Here is a 23,999-nt window from a genome sequence, read left to right on the forward strand (position 1 = left end):
TATTATTTTCGAGTTTCACGTTAAAAAATCCTTGGTTTAAGTCTAGATGCGTAAAATAAACACATCCACTGAGTGAATCTAAAATTTCTGTAATGTTTGGAAGTGGAAATTTATCGTCTTGAATGCAGTTATTAAGTTTTCTATAGTCAATGACTAAACGCCATTTCTTTTCTCCGCTGGAGTCTAATTTCTTAGGTACGAGTAATACCGGACTAGACCACTCACTAGTACAAGGTTCGATAATACCTTGCCTAAGTAACTCATTAACTTGTTGTTTAAGCTCATTTTTCTGTGCATGCGGTAGCCTATACGGTTTTGTATAAATCGGATCAACATTAGGTTTTAAAGTAATTTTATGCTCGTAAATATTCGTCGTATTCAATGTATCGCCAGGAAGGTAGAAAATATCTGAATACTTTGCGCAAATCGATTCAATAGTATCTCGTTCTTCTGTATTTAAATAATTTAGATTTAATAATGAAAATAAAGTTTTTACGCGATGGGCATTATTCGGTAATTGCTTAAAATCGCATAATTCGTATTCACTAGCTTTATGAAGGGTGGGATATATTTCTTTTAGTTCTATATCAGAATCGGTTGTGTTTAATATACGAATAGGTATTTTTCCGTTTAAGGGTTTTACTAAACAACTAGCTATAAATATACCTTGTTGCAATTCTGTTGCATTTATAACACATTCCTCCGTTTCACACGTATCAATGAAATGAATAGACTCCGATCTAGATGGTATAGTTATGGATGTATTATCAATTATTATTAAAGGTAAATGAATATTAACATTATTATTCCACAAAATTAAACTTCGATTACCATAATTTAAAATAGATTTGTACTTGCTTAAAAAGTCTTGTCCGAGAATGCCATCTGCCTTACATGGTAAGTGTTTAAAAACATAGAACTTATGCTGTAGTGTTTGATTTCCTAGAAATAAAATTAAGTAAGCATATCCAATCGATCTTATTTTACCGCCTATACCGCTGACTAAGATTTTCTCTAATGGATATGAATGTTTTGATTACGAACATGTTTATACTTTATGACTGAAATTGATGCACCGGTATCAACTAACAAATCGTAACAATAATTATTTTGCAATTTTATTTTAACAAAACCCGTATTACTATTAAATGATAAAATATGGTTTTTATTCACGAAAAAACTTGCTAGTGTTTTGAATATCTTGTACCGTTTCAGGCTCGGCTACCGTTGATACTAGTCTATTTACCGTATGTTTATTAGTTTGATATGATTTATTATAATAAGACTTACCTCGTCCTCTGTAATTGAAATTCGGATGGCCTCCTCTATACTGCTGCGCTTGCGGCTTACCTGTGAACATGGATCGTCCCCGTACGAATCTCTGGTGTCCTCCTCTATACTGTTGGGTTTGGGGTCTACCTGAGAATGAGGATCGTCCCCGGCCTGGTCGGTGGAAAGCTCGGCCTCTATAATTCATAGTCAAAATATCAGTTGTTGGCGAAGAATTAACGTCTTCGTCAATTGCGGCTTGAACAGCGTCTTTTAAAAAGCTATAATTTCTCGCAGAAATGATTGTACTGAGCCTGCGATTTCTCAATCCATCAGAAAAACACTTGATGGCATGTTTCTCGTTTAATGGTTTAAGAACCTTAAAGTGTTCGGGGTTGCCATCGGATTGAGTGATCGTTAGCTCCACAAACATTTCCGTTATTTCTTTTCCAAAGTCATCAATAGACATATTATTTTGACTTGCGTTTTGTAATCTACGTTGAATTGCATAAGCAGATTTTTTAGGCAGTAAATTTAATTTAATATCTTTTATTAAGTCGTCAATATTCTGATATGTAAAACATAACTTTAATTTGGCTGCCTGTGATAGTCTGCTCTTTAATACAAAATTAATTAATTGTTTTTGGGATGACTCGTCTAATTCTGTTTTATAATATTCAATCCCATCAATTAACTGTTTTATACTTGTCTCATCATCAGATGAAACAGGTAAAAGCTGTAAAGCAATTTTTAAATCGAATTTAGAAGTCATCTTGCAAGTTGATTCTTCAGAACACAAGTTGAATATTTCTTCATAAATTTTATAAAAATTACAAGTTAATTCATCTATTAAAATACATTCACTTTCTTTAAAATTACTTTTCTTATTAGAATAATTTTCTAAAAATATATTAAAATCTCTGAGTAAAATATCAGCATCTGCTAATTTTTTTACAATTAAACTACCTTTTCTACGACTTGGTCCTATTTTTATCAAATATTTTCTTATGTCAACCAAACTATTATATAATTCATTCAAAGTTTCTGCCATATAGAAAAATTATAAACCTTATAATAATAACATTAATATCTATACATACCGAGTAACATTCATTACACACGAACACTTTCTAACATATTATATTTTTATTATTATATATATATATGTATTATATACCTTATATAAGTATCCATATTATAATTAAAAATTAAAATTATAACTTCTAAAGTCCTCTAAATTGTCCATTTTTTTTGCACTAACACGTCATTTTTTTTTAGATTTATTTTTCATTCATTTTTTTTTATTACACTTTTCACTGCACTGCACTGCACTTTAGGCACACCTCAGGCTATATCTTCTGGATCGTTTTTTATATCACGTTGAATGCCTCCACGCCATCGTACAGATTTGTATATTCCGTCCGTCCGTTTTATAAACTTTTGTATATTCCGTAAATAAACAGTAATGCCACAATGCTTTATTTGTAGATCCTTATTTTTGATTAATTTTTAAGACACACACAAGTGTCCCGGCACGGCGAAATATAGATGTATTTTTTTCGTCATGATGGCAACTGACACCCGACGATGCACCATATATGGCTAGCGGAATGCTAGCACTGGCAGGGTCGCCATATAAGGTTCGTGTGTTGGGAGAGAAATGATACCATCGAGATCCAGATACAAACTGATTTATTTATTAAAAAATCTTACATTATATACTCCTCACAGAAATATAGGGTCCTCAAGTAGGTATATTCAAGTTGTTTGTATCAGATGCGTATTTTTTGCAGTACCTACATGATCAAATACTTGACCGCATAATATTTTATAGGTGTTTTTATAACCGAAATAATTAGTCTTTAGATAGTCCTTCTTTGTAACTTTTTTGATAAAATTAAATATTCCTTTGTTGATTTCCTTGGACCATCTCATATAATTTCTCCACGACAGCGAACACAAATAAAATAGTTTGTCACAATCTGAATACATGATTATAGGTGGTGGATGACAATGATAACGCTAGCTTGTCTCTCGGCTATTCTATTCAGATGAGCTTCATACACGCTCTCGTTTCGACTCGACTGCTTGTGTGTCATTTGTTGTGTTTAATAATGCAGCTGTTACCCACGGCTAGCGTTATATTAGATTTATGATGACTCATTCGTTTAGACGTGGGATTTGAATATATATTTTCCCACTTGTGATGTGTGTACACTGTACACTTTTTGTTTGCATCGGCCGCATTGTGTGTTACTGCGTTATTTCTAAGTTGTTTTATACTAATTGGGGCACGATCGTAATGTAGGTACTAAACCTCACTTCACTTAAAAACCTTTGAAGCATTTTAGGTATATTTATAGGCATTTTAAATCTTTATCGTTAGAGTGAAGGGACTCGATTTATACCTCATTACGTTTCCCTTTCCATCCTTCAAATCCATTAAGATTTAAGATCGATGCGAGAGGCTTGTTTCACGTTATACGGTGAATGGAGATGATAGGTTGATAGCTATTTATTATGTGAAGTATTTGCTCCTGTACCCTCTAATGTTAAGATGTGCATATTGTGCATCTTATGAATAGTCTTAATCTAAGTCGATAGTTGTATGTGTACTCTCTATTCTTCGCACAAAGAAACAAGTAATAGGTACACTTATTTTTAAACCGAGGAAGTAGTTTTCCGTATTTACGATATGGGTCAACAATAATGGTTGCAATATGAAAAACTCGCAACATTTCTAGAATCGATACGAACTGCATAATTAGAGGCCTTCAAGCTGGAAGCAGCGCATAAATAAGTTATTTTCTCCTAGAAAACATATGTTAGGTCCCATACAACTTTTGCCGCATGTTGGCTGGCCGACATAATGGCCTGCCTGAAATTACAGCTGCCATTATGCAAATTATAGCAGCTCATAATTCATTCTCGTATTCCAATTGTTTTAACTTATACCTACTTGTCTTTTAAACGTCCTTCGTGTATCATTGTCTTTTTATTCTGTTGGCCAATTATAAACGATGATAACGAATTATGAATGGTGCCGTTGCCTTTACCAATTTATATTATTTTAGCAATTTAAACAATTAATAAAAACAAAACGCTCCTACAGCTTGCACAGCTTAACTTTATTTATGTTTCATTATCACAATTCAATGTTATTGGTACTTAAATACAATTGTGTATTGTGATTGTTTTTGCACTCAATTAGCTTTTGTATGTTTTGTTTATTTTGTACCTTTCTAACTAAACTTCTTCTGACTAAAAATATTACAAATATTTGAGATACTGTTACTTAATTATAATTTAAATGTTATGGTTTTATTAATGGACTGTATTTTATTTAAATTTTGCGTTTACAGAAGCGTAAAAACGTTACGTCCAACTCCAGCTTTGTAAAAATCAGTTCTATTTCTTATACATATTTGCAAACCGCTTAGATCCGCTTGATAAAATCGCTTTAAAACCGTTTGATATATCTAGAGAAAATCACTTGCAAATAAATATGCAAGTAGGAATGCGCTATAAGAAGCTTAACGTTTCTCTTTTTTTACCAACTAACGTCTTGTTAGCACCTATTCATAGAGAAACACTGCGATCTATGACCTAACTTGGTCTAAGGACTTCTTTATAATGCCAATTCAAATAGCGAACGTAGGCCTATATCAATTTTAATGAGACGCGGCCGTTCCATAAAAAACTATTCAGAAACGGTCACGAATTATATTGATATCGGCGTAATTACCACAATATCATGCTAATAACGGTTTGAGCGCAATTCGCGGAATATATCTGCGGACAATTCGAATTCGATTCGTACAAGTCTAACGTAGGAGTATCGTTTTTGTCAGCAAACATTGCATTACGTGTTTTCGTGATTCAGTGTCACCTTAACCATTGTTTGTCGATCGGGCACGTACAATTTCATCATCGACGATTTATTTGAAATGAAGACACGCGTCCACATGTTCGACATTACCATTTATTATTGTGTCGGCGCTGAGCTTTCGTTTCGCCCCGTGGTTCCTTATGTACGGGCGATTACTGATGCGGGTATTGTTCAGCGCCGCTTGACATGTGCGCCGCGTCTTGTGCGGACGCATCGGGCATACAATGGCCGCGGTGGAAGCACGTGCTGTGGTCGTATTGATCGCAGCCGTGTCGCCAGGTGAAGCTCGCCCGATGCTGATTAGCATGGGCGTGGGCGCTTTTGGCGATTGTCATTTGATTGTGCTCCGCAGAACGCGCGCTCGCAAACGTCCTTCGCCGTGTCAAGATCAAGTTTTTTGGTTTCTGGGAATTGTATGACTATAGTACCTACTGGCTACTGTTATTTTTTTATCTATTCAATCGGCGATAAAAACATTTTACTTAACTTAGGTATCTAATGGAGCCAAACTGTAATCTACCACGTAATATTACCAATTTTAATAAGCTGTTTGTTAATATATACTTTCTTCTCATTCCATATGACTACAAAAGCTTTATGATCCCCTTAAGATGCAGTCGTGATAATTACATTGACTGGTCTTCCACGATTTGACATTTGGACAAGGCAGTGTCGACGTGAGAATCGAGATTATCCGAGTTATTTGGCTCCAATAATGAGATGGATGCGAGCGCTAAAGCGTAAATCTGAATCGGACGGATCGTGAGAGAGCACAGTCGTGGCTGTGCTCTCGATGGAGACACGTTAAATTGACAGCCTTGCGACGTGTGCATAAATCCCACATTTTAAGCAGCGTTTTCATCACATTCCTGATATTTATGACTTTGGAAACAAATATGCATTTCAGCGAATTGTGGCAGGTCTATTGCAGAGAACTATATTTTATAAGAAACTTTGTATTTGTTATCGATATTGTAACACAGGATAAACTAAGAATTTTATTCCTTAAGGATGACAATCTTACATTTCCAAACAAAAAGAACAACGACGAGCTTATAATATCGCCAACAAAGTAATAAAATTCAATACATTAAAACGTTATATTATCACACTCGAAGATAAGGCAGACGTGTTAGTCCGCCTACATACAATTTGAATGCATTCTCAGTACGTTGTAATGCCTAACAGGCAGGCTCCGTGATGACTCCATTTGCTGTTACCATAATGGGCAATTTCGCAAACTCTCCCGTTTTGCACCCGTTACCGTTTAGCTAATCATCCCCTCGTCAGCGTTGTAATACACGTCGCACGACCCGCCAGAGGGCTACTACTTGAGGCCGTTTGACGAATACCTCATTTCCTATTAACTTGCATGGAAATTGTATAATGTGAAGCGTTTATTATGTAAGAGATTATCACGTGTCACGACTGTCATGTCTGCGGACTTGAGCGGTTTATTAATATGGTAGGAATTTGTGTTTATTTTATTGATTATTTATTTAAGTGAGAGAGTTGTTATTAGCAAACACTGTGTAAGACGATGTACTGATTAAATCAACAGTTTGAAAATGAAAACTTTCAATGATTAAGATATAAGGTGAATAAAAAGAGGATTTCAACGATTTTAATATTTTTTAAGTTAGGCAGTAAATCAATAAATCGATGATAACTGCAGACTTGATTACTTTTTAAAATTTTTGGTAATAAAGACATGCGTCCTTAACTAATTAGTAACTAAAGTCTTCTCCAACCATCTGGTGTAAAATGTGATGTGTGAATCAAATACCCCTTAATGAATATTGTAAATCGTCTATTCCAGGTATATTCACGGTGATGTGTTACAACGTGCTGTGCGACAAGTACGCGACGCGACAGATGTACGGCTACTGCCCGAGCTGGGCGCTCGAGTGGGACTACAGGAAAAAGGGGATCCTCGACGAGATTAGGCACTATTCAGCGGATATCATCAGCTTACAGGCGAGTGTTGTTTAGGGGTTATCTTTGTGGTAGTTTGAAGAGTTAGTTAAGAGGGTAGGTACGGTTTAAGTAGGATATGAAGAGTAATCTTTTTACAGATCTTATGATTGGAAGATAAGTTATGTCAAAAATGAGCTCAATTTTACATAAAGATAGCAAATAGATATCTGATAAAAATAACGTTATTCCTTTCATTCCAAACGATCTCATTTGATACGTCGTTTTTATGAAATACTATTGTTATCATATTTAGAACAATAATTTCATACAAAAATCAAAATTCTATACCGTTCAAAGCGTTCACAAGAAACAGATCCGTATAGCCATTTTTTTGCTAGAAAGTTGTTTGTTGACGGTTATTACCCGTGAAAAGCAAAGCAATCTACTCGTATTTGCCATGGCCACCCATGAGTTCTGATGAGTTTTTTTATAGCTGCATTATTATAGTTCAGCCAAAGCTATCGAATATTATAAAGCGAAAACTATCTTCTATAAATATACCACCACAATAGGCTGTATATGCGTGCACGCTATGAATTCCAAAAGGCTTATTTGCGTTCCGTTATCTATTAGTGTTTGTCCCATCAACAAAGTGGCATCTAATTCTATACGCAAGTATTGTGAGCCGATCAGTATTCACGTATAGTGATTTTCTTCCGTCGCACAACATTGTGTAAAGGTCGTTGCGCCAGCAATTGTTTGCCATTATATAATACGTCAATGTCAGGGCCGTGTTCAGCCCCACCTTAATGCACGGCCCTCTTAATATTACGCAGGATAATCGAGCTCGGAAATTTCGTTTGGAACATTTGGGAGTGGGTAATGGGTTGAAACTTGTATGAAATTTTAATTACTTTGAACGCTGATTGCGTGGAGCCCGATGGAGCGGGTATTTTTTTGCTTTTTATAAAATATTCATCGATAGTTTCCATTTTATTTAGCGTTGAATAATAGAGTTTGGAAATAAATTTGATGGCCTTTTACCAATTACCAGTAGTGGTTCCTATGATTAATATTCTATCGATCACAACAAAGAAAGTGTAACGTTAATATTAAAAATAGATTGTACCTTAATTTGTTGTCTGAAGGTATCCATTATTAACATGTAGATGCTTACGGCATTATATCCATAACAGTTATATTTGTCTAGAATGTCTAATGTATAAAATTCGTGTATAGATAGATATTAATAATTATCGTCATTAATTTCAGGAGGTAGAAACGGATCAGTTCTACAACTTCTTCTTACCAGAATTGAAGCAGGATGGTTACGACGGCATCTTCTGGCCCAAGTCCCGCGCAAAAACAATGTCCGAATCGGAGAGGAAGTACGTCGACGGATGTGCCATCTTTTTTAGATCTGCCAAGTATGTACAACTCTGTTATTGAAGGATCCATTTCCAACTAGCATTGGCCCATCAGTCAGTACTATTAACTTCTTTACGTATATTTTTCGGACAGAAAATGACTGATGAAGTGTATATCTATATTGTTTCAAACCTTTGCAATTCAAATAAATTTACCCCTTATTACACACATATGACATAAAGCTCAAATTCCTTTTTCACTCCAGAATCGCTTTAAAAAGCAAAATGGTCAACCATTTAAGTTCAAAATTGCCCCTCATCACACTTAGACTTAAAGCTCAAATTACCTTCTCTCACCAGGTTCGCGTTAGTCAAAGAGCACCTAATAGAATTCTCCAGAATTAATCTATATCCTACATAAACTTAAAGCTCAAATTCCCGTTTCTCTCATCAGGTTCGCGTTAGTCAAAGAGCACTTAATATAATTCAACCAGACTTAATCTCTATCCTACATAGACTTAAAACTCAAATTCCCGTTTCTCTCACCAGGTTCGCATTAGTCAAAGAGCACCTAATAGAATTCAACCAGCTGGCGATGGCGAACAGCGAGGGCTCGGACAACATGCTCAACCGGGTGATGCCGAAGGACAACATCGGGCTTGCCGCGCTGCTGAAGACGAAGGAGGCTGCGTGGGAAAATGGTGAGAATTGTAATGTGCTTTTTATATACTTTTACTATTTTATATATGTATTTTTTGTAGATTGTAATGAGTTTGAGAACAGTAAAGTCAGCATTTGAGCAATTAATAAAGAGCATATTAGAACAGTGTTATTTATTCCGTCTTGTTTGTTCTTAAACTATATTTCAAATATTTTTTTTAAATAAAATTTGCTACGAACTTCTATCTTTTCAAATCATTCCAATCAATTTGTGATTAAGGACTCATGTTATTTTATGTGTTAATTATTATTTACACACCTAAATGTTCATATGAAAAGTTCGAATATCAATTCGATTAAACTTTTTACATGTCATCAAAATGTACCATATAACGAAAGTCCTATGGAATAAAGTTCAATAGCAATCTACAACTTTTGCCCTTTTTTTTCTTCATTTTTTACCATTTTTGAAGGGCTCGGTCTATTAATTATTTAATTGAGAACAACAAATCATAACTATATACCTTAATTTACCTAACATATAACCTTTATTATTTATTTTGTTTATCAATACCATCACTAGTACCCGAGGCAGTTAAAATATCTCTCATCTAGTTAACTTCTCAGGTCTTCCAACGGAAACATCAGCGGTGGCGCAGCCGATACTGGTGTGCACGGCGCACATACACTGGGACCCGGAGTTCTGCGACGTGAAGTTGATACAGACGATGATGCTCAGTAACGAACTTCGCTCGATACTGGACGACTCGGCGAGGACGCTTCGCCTGACGGGACAGAAGGACAACGTTCAGCTGCTGCTGTGCGGGGATTTCAACTCTCTGCCTGATAGCGGTAAGGTTCAATTTTCAATGACACCAAAGTTAATAAGATACATACGATAATGCTCACACACTTCGCTCCATACTGGACGACGCTGCGCGGCGGGATTTAAGCTTTTTGTCTGATAGTGATAAGGTTCAATTTTTAATGGCACTTATGTTAGTGGTAATAAGAAACAGCCATGTTTGTGTGCGGCAATTTTTAAGTTTGTATGATAACAATAAGGTCCAATTTCTAAAATATTGATATATTAAGAAGAGCTGGAACGTCAACACATTTACACATTGCACATGTTAGGCCGGGAGATACTGACACAAAATTTCGGGTCATTTGTAACAGGATGGCGGTCTAGAAGGGTCTTAGTACGCAATGACAGAAAGAAAAATGATGGTCAGAACGCTGGTACCGGCGGACTACATCTTTTTTATGGGCTATCGGTAAATTCTAAAATTTTTGTGTTACAAATCGTTTGACTTTCGCTATTTATACGACGAGTTCTACTAACGCCCACGCGACTAGTCCGCCGGTACCAGCGTTCTGACCATCATTTTTCTTTTAGTCATTGCGTAATAAGACCTCTGTAGAACCGCCATTCCGTTACAAATGACCCGAAATTTTGTGTCAGTATCTCCCGGCCTATGTATGTGTCATATTTTGCAATTGTTTATAAATACAGGGTGATGTAATTGGTGTAGTACGAATATCTAAAAATCTATGAAGAATTTTGTGATACAGTAAATGGAAGAATTATAGACTATTTTACAGTATTTAATAAAATCATTTAATTTTTTGTTCATTTTCATTAGAAATGTCAATTTTTCTCACCAAGGTGGAAATTTGGATGATAAGGATCTTGTTAGAAAAATATAAATTTTGACTAAAATCGGCATTTTTTTTTTTCAAAAATCAAATTACTAATTAATAATCAGAGTTATCACATTATTAAAAAAAATAAGCCAAACTATACACAATTTTTACTTGATGCAATCCTCAAAGATCATGGACATAGTGTATTGCGCCTTCCACCATACCATCCAGAACTCAACCCAATAGAGTTACTATGGGGCATAATTAAAGGGAAAGTAGCATCACAAAATGTGAACTTTAACTTGAAAACTGTGGAAGAATTATTTAGAAAGGAAGCAAATGCCATATTAGTCTGGATATGTTTAGTGACGTTTGGAGAAAGACGCGAGAACATGAGGAAAAATATATTCAATTAGAACCAAAAGTAGATAATTACACTGACTCATTTACTGACGGCGAGTTCTTCGAGCGATGAAAGTTTCAGTGAAGTAGAAGATTACGATTATGATTAAATAGATTCTTCTTCTTCTCTATAGATACTGCTTTCTGAATTGTTGGTAAATGTTAAAAGTGTTTAACTGTTATGACGATTCAAAAGTGCTTCTAGAAGAAGTCTAATAGTATAAATGTTTGAGATTGAGTTTAAAACCAATAGTGTGAAAATTATACAATAAACATGTAACATATATTTGTTAGCGCGTATTGGTAGGTATTACGTACTTACTACAAAATATATAATGTGGAGGAAGGAAGGTGGAATTCCTCCATCGAAAAAGGGAGGATCCTCGACCAGTCAACTCGACTGGCCGGCCGTAAAGGCCCCGATGGATGATGTCGGAAAGTTGTATATATATCTCTGTAGCGAAAACATTTCGCTTGCGCGATTCAGAGCGAGGTGTCGCTACAGGCATCACGTCGGGGTCACCACTGTGGAGGAAGGAAGGTGGAATTCCTCCATCGAAAAAGGGAGGATCCTCGACCAGTCAACTCGACTGGCCGGCCGTAAAGGCTCCGATGGATGATGTCGGAAAGTTGTATATATAGCTCTGTAGCGAAAACATTTCGCTTGCGCGATTCAGAGCGAGGTGTCGCTACAATAATATTTCTTAGATATTTTTACTCGACCAAAGTCAGGACAAGACTGCTCCGCAACTGCAGAAGACGTCCGTTATTTAAATCATTATCAAAACAACCATCCGTGTGTTGGGACTTAGGAGTGAGCGCACGTGTTATTTGTATTGTTTTTATGACCTGAAATTTAATTATTATTTGATAATTGAATGATTATTAATACTTTTATCCAATTGATTATTTTTAGAATAAATAATTAAGTTCATCAATTGATTTACTTTTAAATTATAATTTTACAGGTAAATTATGAGAGCTTTCATAATTATATAATTATATTTACAATTCAAGTCTAAAATGAAACTAGAGTCGCATTTATTTTTGAACATACTGTAAGTGAAATTGCATAAGTGTGAGTACTGTGAACATGCCAGCTTTCCTTAATTGACCGATATTGGTAGGTATTACGTACTTACTACAAATATAATATTTCTTAGATATCTTTACTCGACTAAAGTCAGGACAAGACTGCTCCGCAACTGCAGAAGACGTCCGTTATTTAAATCATTATCAAAACAACCATCCGTGTGTTGGGAGTGAGCGCACGTGTTATTTGTATTGTTTTTTTAGTGTTATGACCTGAAATTTAATTATTATTTGATAATTGAATGATTATTAATACTTTTATCCAATTGATTATTATTAGAATAAATAATTAACTTCATCAATTGATTTACTTTTAAAGTATAATTTTGCAGGTAAATTATGAGAGCTTTCATAATTATATTTGCATAATATATTTATCTACAACGCACCCATTTTACAATTCAAGTCTAAAATGAAACTAGAGTCGCATTTATTTTTGAACACACTGTAAGTGAAATTGCATAAGTGTGAGTACTGTGAACATGCCAGCTTTCCTTAATTGACCGATAAACATCTAGTGTTCATTTAGAATATAATGTCATAGCGTGATGTTGATACCGACTTTAAACCTCAGTTACTAACCCTGTTTTCAACTTTCGTCTTTCTCTTTTTGTTTTTATTTTTTTTTTAAAGAAAGATTTTTTGATGATTAAAATTTAAATATAACATGATAAAATAACGTATTTTCCAGGTGTGGTGGAGTTCCTATCATCGGGCCGCGTGTCCGCCGACCACCGCGACTTCAAGGAGCTCGGCTACGCGACGTCACTGCGCCGCATGCCCGGCTCCGAGCACGAGTTCACGCACAACTTCAAGCTCGCCTCCGCGTACAGCGAGGACATCATGCCCTACACGAACTACACGTGAGTGTGCGTGTGTGTGTGTGTGTGTGCGTGCGTGCGTGTGTGCGTGCGTGTGTGCGTGCGTGTGTTCGTGCGTGTGTGTGACGTCACAGCGTGAAGAAGATAAAGACGCATTGAGTATTGGTTCATTCTTATTGTACTCCGCGCGTGCTTCAAACGTCACTGAGTGCGAGACGAATACTGCGCATGTGTATAGAGTTTTGCCTCTTTAACGAGTTCGATTATTTAGTTATCACGTGAATTTAGTTTTGTTTATTTTGTACGCACGTATTTTGCTGCGTTCGACTTGTAAACTAGCGCATTGATTATCTTAATATATATAAATCTCGTGTCACAATGTTTGTCCTCAATGGACTCCTAAACCACTTAACCGATTATAATAAAATCCGCACACCATGTGCAGTTCGATCCAACTTGAGAGATAGGATAGGTTTTATCCCGGAAATCCCACGGGAAAGGGAACTATGCGGGGTTTTCTCTGAAAAGGCGGGCGAAGCCGCGGGCGGAAAGCTAGTGTACGTATAGGTTTGTACCCGTTCACCGTATGTCTGTAAATAATTGAAATAATTTTTTTATTCATTCCTTTACTGTCTTTCGGCATCAATTTAAACTATAACACGTAACTAAAATTTCCTTTTGTCCATTCCAGGTTCGACTTCAAGGGCATAATCGACTACATATTCTACAGCAAGCAGTCGATGACGCCGCTCGGGCTCTTGGGCCCGCTCTCGCAGGAGTGGTTCCGCGAGCACAAGGTGGTCGGCTGTCCGCATCCGCACATACCTTCCGGTTGGTTCAATATAATTACTTTCTTATAGGAATAATAAATGGGATAAAATTTTGTGCTATTGGGTCAATAATTGAAAGAATTATTTGTTGGAAAATTATGTATTGTACAGTGTACATCGCTTTGTAGATATTGAATAGGTTTTTTCTTATAAATTTATAAGAAACGCACAACACGCAAGTTTTTTGTTATAAATTTATAAAATGTAGGTTTTTTTCTTGATAAACTACACCTATCCAACGTCTAATTTGTGCTCACTAGAGCAAAAAGTATGATAAAATTCAATAAAACTTATCTTCAATGTTTTCCATCTACAGACCACTTCCCCCTACTAGTGGAACTCGAGATGTGCCCCACGTCGAGCGCGAACTCGAACGGGCTGATCGGGCGCAGGTAGCACGCGCCGCGCCGCCCGCCCGCGCCCCCCGCGCGCCCCGCACACCCCGCCCGCCCGCACCCCGCACACCCCGCTCACCCCGCACACCACCGCGTGCTGCACCACGACGAGCGGCGCCACGAGCGGACCAGGACGTGACGTCAGCGAGCACGCAGCGGGTGTGCGATGCGAGGTACCATCTTATTGTAGAGCAAGGATAACAACGAGTTGTAAAGCGGTGTGGAACATGACCATCTTGTAGTAAAGTGATGTACCATCTAATAAGTAAAGCAGTTTGGAATGGGACGTCAGGTACCATCGAATTGTAGAGCAGTGTGGAACGTGACCATCTATAGCCATAGTAAAGCAGTATCAAACAAGACGTGAGGTACCATCTAATAGTAAAGCAGTGTGGAACAATATGACCATCTATTACCATAGTAAAGCAGTACGATATGGGACGTCAAGGACCTTCTAATTGTAAAGCAGTGATAACATCGAAAAATAAGCAGTGCGGAACTTGACCATCTAGTAAAATAGTCAGGACGTCAGGTACCATCTAATAGAAAAGCAGTGATAACAACAAAATAATAGCGATCAAGCATGGACATGAGAGACCATCGAATGTAATTGCAGTGTGGAATAGAACATGATGTACCATCGAATTGCGGAACAAGACCATCCAGTAAAGCATTATGTAATAATAAGACGTGGGTACCATCTTATAGTAGGCAGGATATGACGTCTGTTGCCATCTAATTTCATTGAAAAATCGTATAGCAGTGAGTCGAGTGCAATTGGTAGCGCTGTATGTTGACTTGGTTGCTAATTGAGATTGAGGATCTCTGGGCTTATATGGGTGATTTATTTTTTGTCGTATTTTAGGTTCATTATTTTTTTTATATGACCGATGGAATTTTTTTTTTTTTATTTTTGATTGTAGTTTGTTTAGATTTTACTTTTGGTGCAATATTTTAATATCGAGTAAAGCATGCGGGAAATCCATCTTAATTTTATAAATTTTGCAATAAAATTTTCGCTCATATAACCCAGAGACACTCAATGGATGTCATTTGACATTGTGACTTTAACTTAACGGACGTAGAATGGTAAAAGAACAAATGAATTTGTAATGAAACCTGTGTGGAGTACTTATCGAGAGTGTAAACTGTTTCTTAGTTGTCACAATAATTATTATTGAAGTATGTAATCATAAATTGGCACAGCTAGCATGTGCAAGCGAGATAGCTTGTTGTACAATGTAGTGGAGTGAACGAGACAGAAAAAGTTTGTAGCAGTTTATGATTGCATCCTTTAATGTAACGGATCATTTATTTGCAAGCAAATTTTCTATGATGGGAAATATTTTCGGTTCTTTTATCCTTTCTTTTATAGAACTTTATGACATTCGATTGTTATATGTATTTATAGCTAAAATATATTAAATATAAGTATAGTACTTAATTTCTTATCCACGGTTTTTCTTACCTTGCAAATTCTACAGATTTCAGCTACGTCCAAGTTTACTTTGACAAATCTTTTGCTTGAATATTTTCATAAATGGACAAGTGAAGGCGCTTTTCAATATATTTTGAAAGTATGTGTTGTTACACTCCTTCGTATTGGATATTGGAGTGTTTAGTATTTTGACTTATTTATATATATTACCAAATTAGTACCATATTTATTTTATGTTTTAATGGAACTAAAAATATCTTTTTTTTTTCTTTGACTTAGACATCACAAAAATATTAAATTATGTAGATTGAACAAAAAAATGGTTATTTTTGCCACACAAATAAAATTATTTTCAGTATCCATTATGAAGGGGTGAGTTATTTTGAATGCTCAGTAAAGTACAGTGTTTCTAATCGATATTTAGCTTTAAGACTATTGTCTGTGCAATTGTAGTTTTCAATTAGATAAAAAGAAGTATTTTCTCACAGTGATCGGTTTAAAATTATTATTGATGTTGTTTACCGTTCTCAAAGTGTAGCGAGATTTAGTTTCAAAAAATATTTATACAGTTGAGGAATGTATGTACATAATGCATATAGCCTGACATGTATGGAACTGCCATTTTTTCTTGTTTTTTTTTTTTATTATTTTTTTAATTTGAGATAAATTATGTACATTTTAGTTTTTTTTTTGACAAAAACATATTTTTAACATTCTAAATCGACTAAGTGTTAATTGTTTTATTGAACTGATCTGTTTTAAGTTATAGATGTCAGTTCCATACGCGAGGTGATATTTATGGGAAAATAATGTGCTTGTTAACGAATGAATAAAACCGAAGTGAATGAATATCAGACGTCCATTTACCAATTAGTGATAAAGGGATTCCTCCACTGTATATTGTTAGGATAATCTGTGAATACTTTGCTATGTATGTGTGTGTCATGTAGGTGACGTTGTGTATGGAAAACCAATGAGACTGTTATAACAATGTGTTCTTCAATCCGATTATGGTATCTATTCCCACGTGTTAAAGACCTATATGCCCTGTCCACATTTGAATTTTATTTTTTAAGCTATTGCATAGCTTCTATCGCGGGCCTTGAGCCCGGGGACTGAATCGAGAAAAATTCCGTAACGAAAAAACCTCACGCTCCCCATTCCCCAGTCCCCGAGTGGCACAAGCCTTTTTTTTCTATTTAGAGTCGTATTTCATACTATTTTGTGGTAAGAGTCTCATTGGTCGGTGTGTTCACCAGCTGGCTTCAGCCCGCGGTCCGTTCTCAGCTTGTGACCGCGCGGCGAAGCGTGTGCCGACGTCGGTAGTCTAGTGGATGGTACGTTAGATGTGATGGTGTGTGGTGTCATGTGGTACGGTGTTGGCATTTAGAACAAAGCCGGGCGCTCGCTCGGCGGCGGCGAAACTTAGGTTAATGTCGCATTTTGTGTACCAACAAACTACTCAGCGAGACTTAAAGACCCTTCCTATACTACCTTCAAACCCCCCTCCCTCCCCATTTTCCTAGTATTTTTTATAATCTCTTGTAAGTGGACTTTTGTATCGTCTCGATGTTTTCTCTCTTTACGAGTCAGCGCCGCTTGCCGCCGGTCGCCTCCCCGCGTAGGTTTAAGTAGGTTTTATCAAATGTGACGGAATCATGGTTATTTCACGAATTGAAGTTATTTAGCTGTAAGTTTAGTTTACGGTTCAGTATTCGCATCAAACGCCGACTGCTTCGATCCAAATTTTATTACTGTAGATGCATTTTTTAGTTTAGTGGAATGTTTTAAATTTTTCTTTTCGGGAGGCGACCGACGGCGACCGGCCGCAATTAGATTAGCGGGTAGCATACTGGCGTAGTACAAATGGATGTGTGAGAGATGCGTACGGTACGTTTGTGTGTGTGCGCGCGTGTCGGAACCGCTCTCGATTGGTCGAGTGTCACAGTGACGTGCGATCGCAGGGTTGCCGTATCCGGGTGGAAGTTTGTGTGACGATTTAATTTTTATAGATTTAATTTTTTTATCTGTGCACTGGTTAAATTGTCATACTAACGTGGACGTGTGCATCGGTCGCGTATGCTCCGGCCTCTGACTGTATGGTTGTGATCTAGCGGGCTCGTTGTTCTCGAACTTCATCGAAGAATGTCGCGGAGCATTGTAAACTAGTCATCGACAGGGGTTGATACAGATTTTGCTCAGGGAATGTGGATTATTATTTGGAGACACTCGTACTGCCCGTTTATCAACAGTATCTATTTTAGATTGTAGTTTTGTTAGGTGTTTATACTCTATAGTGACTTCTGCGTTGTGCTCCGAGCGAAGCCCGAGTGCAATCTGTCAATCTCTTGCGATTCGTTGTAGAGCGTTAGTTGTCTCATCGGAATAACTTAGTGATATTTACTAAAACTTTTTTATATTACAAAAAAAAAATTGGACCACTGCATAGTTGAATCTACGCTTATTTTTGTCCTCTCCATCGGAATTATATATAATTTTTAAATATTTTTTATTCATTATATATTATTATTATGATTATTATGTATATCAAACGATAGGTGCTGTTGTATTTAATTTTAATGTTACTAACGCGATTGTGATAGGGATGCGTCTCTCTCGAATGAAATGTTTACAAAATGAGCCAAATCATGTAAAAGGGTATATTTGAATTATTACTTTTAGGATAATCGTGTCGAAATGAAGTTTTGTATCATACAAATTTTACTACTGACGCTGTCTAATTTTTCTAAGTACAGATAGATTATAAAATCATATCATGATAATCTTGTTCTTTGACTTTTGTAAATTATCGTAGATTGTTAAGTATTGTGAGCGCGCTCGCTTGTGGCGCGGGCGCGGAGTGAAGCACAAAGTGAGTGGTGTGACGTCACGGGCCCGGGCCGCCTCCAGCGCGCGCGCGTTGCCTTCGCGTGTCGCAATCCTACAGATTATAGTTTCAATATATCACACTCGTGTTCGAATCGTGAGTTTATATTGTGTCGAGTGATAAGTATTTTTGCATTTATCGTGTTGTCAGAATGTATTCGTGTAGCATAATACTTTGCGACCGTCGCTCGCGGGCGACGGAGGCCTTAAAATGTACCACTCGTCTATTCATTGTACCTGTTGATGAGATTTGGCTTAGAATATTGTTTAAATTATACGCAGTTAAAAATGTATGCGCATAAATATATTATTTATAATTATTGTCACGGTTGCGTAGATGCGGTCGAGTTGAGGCTATATATTGATCATTTCTTACAAATAGTTTTTCACGTCGAACGCGGCGTTCGTGACGCGGCGTTTGAAATGTACTGTAACAAACGCCGTGTTACACACGCGCGTTTGACGCGCCGGTTAAAGTTGGAAAAAGATTTATCACAGAATAAAGTACACGTCAGCTAGCCACGCTTCTAATGACGCAGTATTGAAACAAACCAATAGATGCGCGATTGTCGCGATGCATAACGAGAGCTTTATATTACAAGTTTATCTTATTTGTAGTAAGACATGTGATCTCTTTATTTTTAATAGAATTTTGATGGACAATTTTACTTAATAGATCTAGCGGTGTGTAGTATTCGAAATAGGGATGTTATCGCACATTTTAATTATATTTCCACTGTGTATAATTTTTCACAAAACTGATGCCCTCCAAGAAAATTTTTGACATAATTGCATCGTTGAAACTCTACATTTGTGTTATTCGACATTCATTCCGTTTGGAAACGACACTTTTGTGTACATATTTGTATTATAACTTTTGTATTCGTGTAAATATGTTGTCTTTTGTTTTTTTGAAATTCCGCGGTTATTATTGTGACGTATTCTTTTTTTTAGTTGTAAATTTGAACGCAGTTTCAACGATGCAATATCTATTCGATACCGCAAGGAGCCTTCAAAAGTCTGTATATTTATTTTGTAAATATGTAATTTCGATAACAATTAATGCTAGACAACGAGCGAGCCGTTGCATAGAACAGCCGTTTGGACTTCTGCGCACACTAGCAGTTACGTAAACGACTTAGGAACATTGCATGATGGCAACACTCGATATTCGAACATTTGCTAACCTAAACACCTTTTTTCTATCATTTTTACTATATACATTAATAAATAAGACACACAATTTGAATCAATTTATTATATAATTAATTTACAAAACTATAAATTTTGATTTTGCTTTGCCTCAAACGATATATTGTATCTAAGTGTTGCCATCGTGACATTAAGCGATGCATTGGCAGTAAACACGTTTGGCACAACATGTCTACATCGGTTTGAAGCAATCACGACCTTGCACTAGCCTCGAATAAGGTGTATCTAACAGACATTCCACAGGCCCTATCGAATTAGCTCAATACAAAAGACTGTATGAGACTTTAACAAAGAGAAATATCATAATAATGAGAAAAAAAAAAAATATTTTCTGAAGCACCTTAACGACTTTACAAAACGTGTTTTATGGTGATTTAATGATAAGATCGCAATGTTTAACTCACTAGTATGTAAGGACAAATGCTTTACGTCACTGTGATAGACAATACAAATATAGCTGAGAGAACACCATAGGCGTTTATGGGAAATTTATTAAATCGTCTTATGAGAAATGGAATGTAACGTACCTTACTCTCAGTTGTAATGCTGACGGTACTCTATTTTGTGGCATCTTTTGTACTTGGATTTTAGAATGTTTTTTCTCATCGCGAGTCGGTATCTGGCCGCGCCCTTTCTCATGTTTTTTACCAAAGTTTCTACCAGTATTTATAGATTTTAATATCGTAAAATTTAACCTCATGAATCGTGTTCATCTAATTTTGAGCGGAGTTAAAATGTCAAAAGCGAATTGTCTCGATAAAAAAAAGTGGATTCGCGCTATTTTTTAAATGTTTTATTCTGATGTTGGCAACGTAGCGTACCGTCAGTAAATAAAGAAAAAAAGTACAAATCGTATGTGCAGAAGTTTCGCGGCTCGAGTGAGTTGAGCGGTGAGGGTGCGTGTGCGTGTGTGCGTGACTGTGCTGCGTGTGTGTGTGTGCGGCCCGCGTCTCGCTGCTCTGTTTGTTGACACATTATGTATATTTGAATGAATCAAATTATAAGAGAATATGAATTTTATTTTGAGTTTTATTTTGATTATTATTACCCCTACATTTGTAATTTTTCTTTACCTTCATTGAAGCAAAACATATGGTAGGATGGTTGCTTTATTTTTCCAGATGTAGTGACAGTGCAGTGATATAACTGTATTTATTTTCTTGTATACACAATCTATTCAAGAAGAAAGTTAATATAACCAGAACGCTTCAATTAAATAATTTAAAGAGAATAAATTAATGCAATCCAAATATTATAATTCTTATGAAATGTGGGCTATATGCCATCATATTGGTAAAAGTCAAATTTTGTAACATACTCTACAATACTCACTAATTAGTATCAATAAAACAACCAAAGCAGCTAAAACTAAAATCTATTTACACAATATCTAAATTATATATATTTAAATACGACATCCTTAAAGCTGTCCACGGTCTGAATCTCCAATGTGACAGGGCATTGCAACCAATTTGCCATGAGCTCTTCTGAGTAACCCAACAGGAAGTACATTTTGGTTGGAGACACGGCTCTTCTTATGATGGCCGCTACGCGAATGTGGTTGAACTGCCTTTTAATGATTATCTGAAAATAATATAATGTCTTGTTAATATTGAAATAAGACAACTTGTACATTACTAACGATAAAACTATTTGACATTGATTTTCATTGTTTCCACTAAAGAACTACCTATATAAAGAAGTTTGGAAACTCGTCTCATAATTTCATTTATTTTTAAGTTACCAATGAGACCACAATCAGTAGCCTCTGTTAACAAATTATTTCAATATATTATCACTACATAGTATAAAACAAAGTCGCTTTCTCTGTCCCTATGTCCCTTTGTATGTTTAAATCTTTAAAACTATGCAATGGATTTTGATGCGGTTTTTTTACTAGATAGGGCGATTCAAGAGGAAGGTTTTAGTATATAATTTATTAGATTTTAGACAAAGCGGGCGAAGCCACCGGCTGTAAGCTAGTATCTAATAATACTTACTTCACTACAAACAAGGCCATGCCAAGTGCCATTCATAAATCTTCTGATGAATTCATCTTCCAAAGCTGTTTCTGACCGACGAATACCATCCTTCAAGCTTGCTGAAAAATTGCAGTTCATAGGTAAGTTTGAATTAAATTTGAATGAATATGGGTAAAAAGAAAACCAACAAAACTTTGTCGATACCTGTGGCATAGTAACATAATACGGAATACATACAAAAAAGTGTCCTTTCTTAACTTACAATCTTTTACAAGTCTAATAACATTTTATATTTCATAGAGGAGAAACAATTAGCTAGATCATGTATGACGTAATATTAAATATTTGAACCTTCATGTAAAGCAAATTAAAAAATATATATTTAATCATTTATTGCAATGAAGATAATTTACAGTAAATAAATTAATGACTTACAAGTATTCCATGAATTCCATGTCTTTCTGTGAGCAATATAATGAGGTGGGTTTGCCATTTCATAAGTGAGTGGTCTGTCTCGTTTCTTTGTAATTCTGTACTTTCCCGAAACAACGCGACATAGTGCTGATGAAGTGTGGAACTGTGACGCTAATATTGGTGACTTTTGGACTATACATGATGCATTCTGAAATAAAATGTATATTTAGAAGGAACGGCATACGAGGTTGTATATGGCGCATGGTCGTCAGTCTGTTTAAAATTAATTAAATATAAGGCGAGCAACATAAGTTATTTCAATACTGAGTGAAGGATATAAGTAAAAACACAAACAAAAACAACAATTGCTCTTATTAAATATTTGATAAGACTTATCCAATCTAATTAGTTAAATTTGAAACTCACTTGCACCAATTTTATAATAGAGGAATTCATAGTTTATAACACAAAATAAATATTTAGAACATAACCTGACTCGCTTGATCTTCCGAAAATGACAGTTTTGCAATATGTCATTTCCTGACATTGACATTTGACAATTTATGACATTAAAAACAGTAGTGACAGTTACGGACATCACGGCATCAAGTCTTTTTGGAAATTTAAATGCAGGGCAATCGCATGTGCGTTTTGACTCCACACGATATTAATAAATAATAAGAACCAAAATGAATATCTGCAAACATGATCAAAAGCAATACATGTCACAGTAGGACAATTAAGCGTACCTAGTTATTTTTAAATAAATATAAAATAACTTATGTAACTCTACAGAATATCCTTATTCTTCTTATTTCATTTGAAAAGCAATAAAATTTATCAAACACACTTCGAGAACTACTAAATGGTATTTCAATTAAAATAAAAGCCAATAAAAAGTTTTAAGTAGCTGAATGCCGTAAACATTAAAAAAAGTGTTTTATTTTAACAACATTAGCAGATTTCGCAGATTGTTAGCAAAATGAAATTATGGATCGCATTAACAGTTATTTTATGTACGATGTTTATGAGTGAAGGTAAGCTCAAGGAATTTCTCTGAAACTACTTTATGCTATATCTTTTAACTATATTGGAGTAACAATATTATATAAATTTATCAATATTCAGCCGAGGATATTTCCGAGACAGAAAAACCTCGCAGTGCCGCTGTCGAAGATATATTGAAAAAAATCAATAAGATATCTTCCGAATCAATGAGCAATGCTGACAAAAATGATAACGAAAATATGTTGCGTTCGATAGAAATAAAGTTGAGAAAGGCAGCCCAACCATTGGGTAAAAAGGGAGAAAAATATGTAAATTTAATTATGCGTGGCTTAAGATCTGGAACTACAAGTAAGGGGCCTGTTAGTTTATACAATTTAAACACTACCCCTCCAGTTATATCAAACGTTGGTAAGTACAAAACTAATTTTAATAAAAGTCCATCCAATAAATGTTTAATAAATAAATATATTTATATATTCAAGCTCAAAACAAAAATGACCTACGAATATCGCGCAATGCCATGATAGATTTCATTATGCAGAAAATTAATAGAATATCTCAAGAATCTCTAAATAACGTAACAAGTAAAGACGAGAAGGAAAAGATATTAAAATCAATAGAAAATAAACTAAGAAACGTATCTCTCCCATTGGGAGAAAAGGGAAGTAAATTAATTAATTTAATTATGAAAGGACTTCGAACTAAAAATACAGAAAATTTAAAAGACGAAGACTCAAAATCTGAAGACAAAAGGAGGTCAGGTAAGTACG

The 23,999-nt window shown here is 35.6% G+C and overlaps 2 protein-coding genes across 6 annotated transcripts in view; one reads left to right on the plus strand and one right to left on the minus strand.

Annotated features, from left to right (window-relative positions):
- The window catches only part of LOC123695043 (CCR4-NOT transcription complex subunit 6), a 192,340-nt gene extending 171,495 nt beyond the window's left edge, over positions 1-20,845 (plus strand). For 2 of the 5 annotated variants that reach the window (XM_045640737.1, XM_045640734.1), the window contains exons 6-12: positions 6,978-7,135; positions 8,348-8,502; positions 8,992-9,152; positions 9,718-9,954; positions 12,935-13,106; positions 13,756-13,895; positions 14,211-20,845. In XM_045640737.1, coding sequence (XP_045496693.1) covers positions 6,978-7,135; positions 8,348-8,502; positions 8,992-9,152; positions 9,718-9,954; positions 12,935-13,106; positions 13,756-13,895; positions 14,211-14,290 — 1,103 coding nt within the window. In that variant the 3' untranslated portion in view covers positions 14,291-20,845. The remainder of the gene's footprint in view (positions 1-6,977; positions 7,136-8,347; positions 8,503-8,991; positions 9,153-9,717; positions 9,955-12,934; positions 13,107-13,755; positions 13,896-14,210) is intronic. The other 3 variants (XM_045640736.1, XM_045640735.1, XM_045640738.1) reach the window with 3 other exon arrangements.
- A 338-nt stretch (positions 20,846-21,183) lies between these two features.
- On the minus strand, positions 21,184-22,745 carry LOC123695047 (28S ribosomal protein S24, mitochondrial). The gene is made up of 4 exons (XM_045640742.1): positions 22,648-22,745; positions 22,243-22,429; positions 21,826-21,926; positions 21,184-21,409 (listed from the first exon to the last, which is right to left on the minus strand). The coding sequence occupies exons 1-4, from the start codon at positions 22,675-22,677 to the stop codon at positions 21,221-21,223; spliced, it is 507 nt and encodes a 168-aa protein (XP_045496698.1). The 5' UTR covers positions 22,678-22,745; the 3' UTR covers positions 21,184-21,220.
- Between the last annotated feature and the right edge of the window lie 1,254 nt (positions 22,746-23,999).

Source organism: Colias croceus, chromosome 10, assembly GCF_905220415.1.
Source record: "Colias croceus chromosome 10, ilColCroc2.1".
Classification (NCBI taxonomy): domain Eukaryota; kingdom Metazoa; phylum Arthropoda; class Insecta; order Lepidoptera; family Pieridae; genus Colias; species Colias croceus.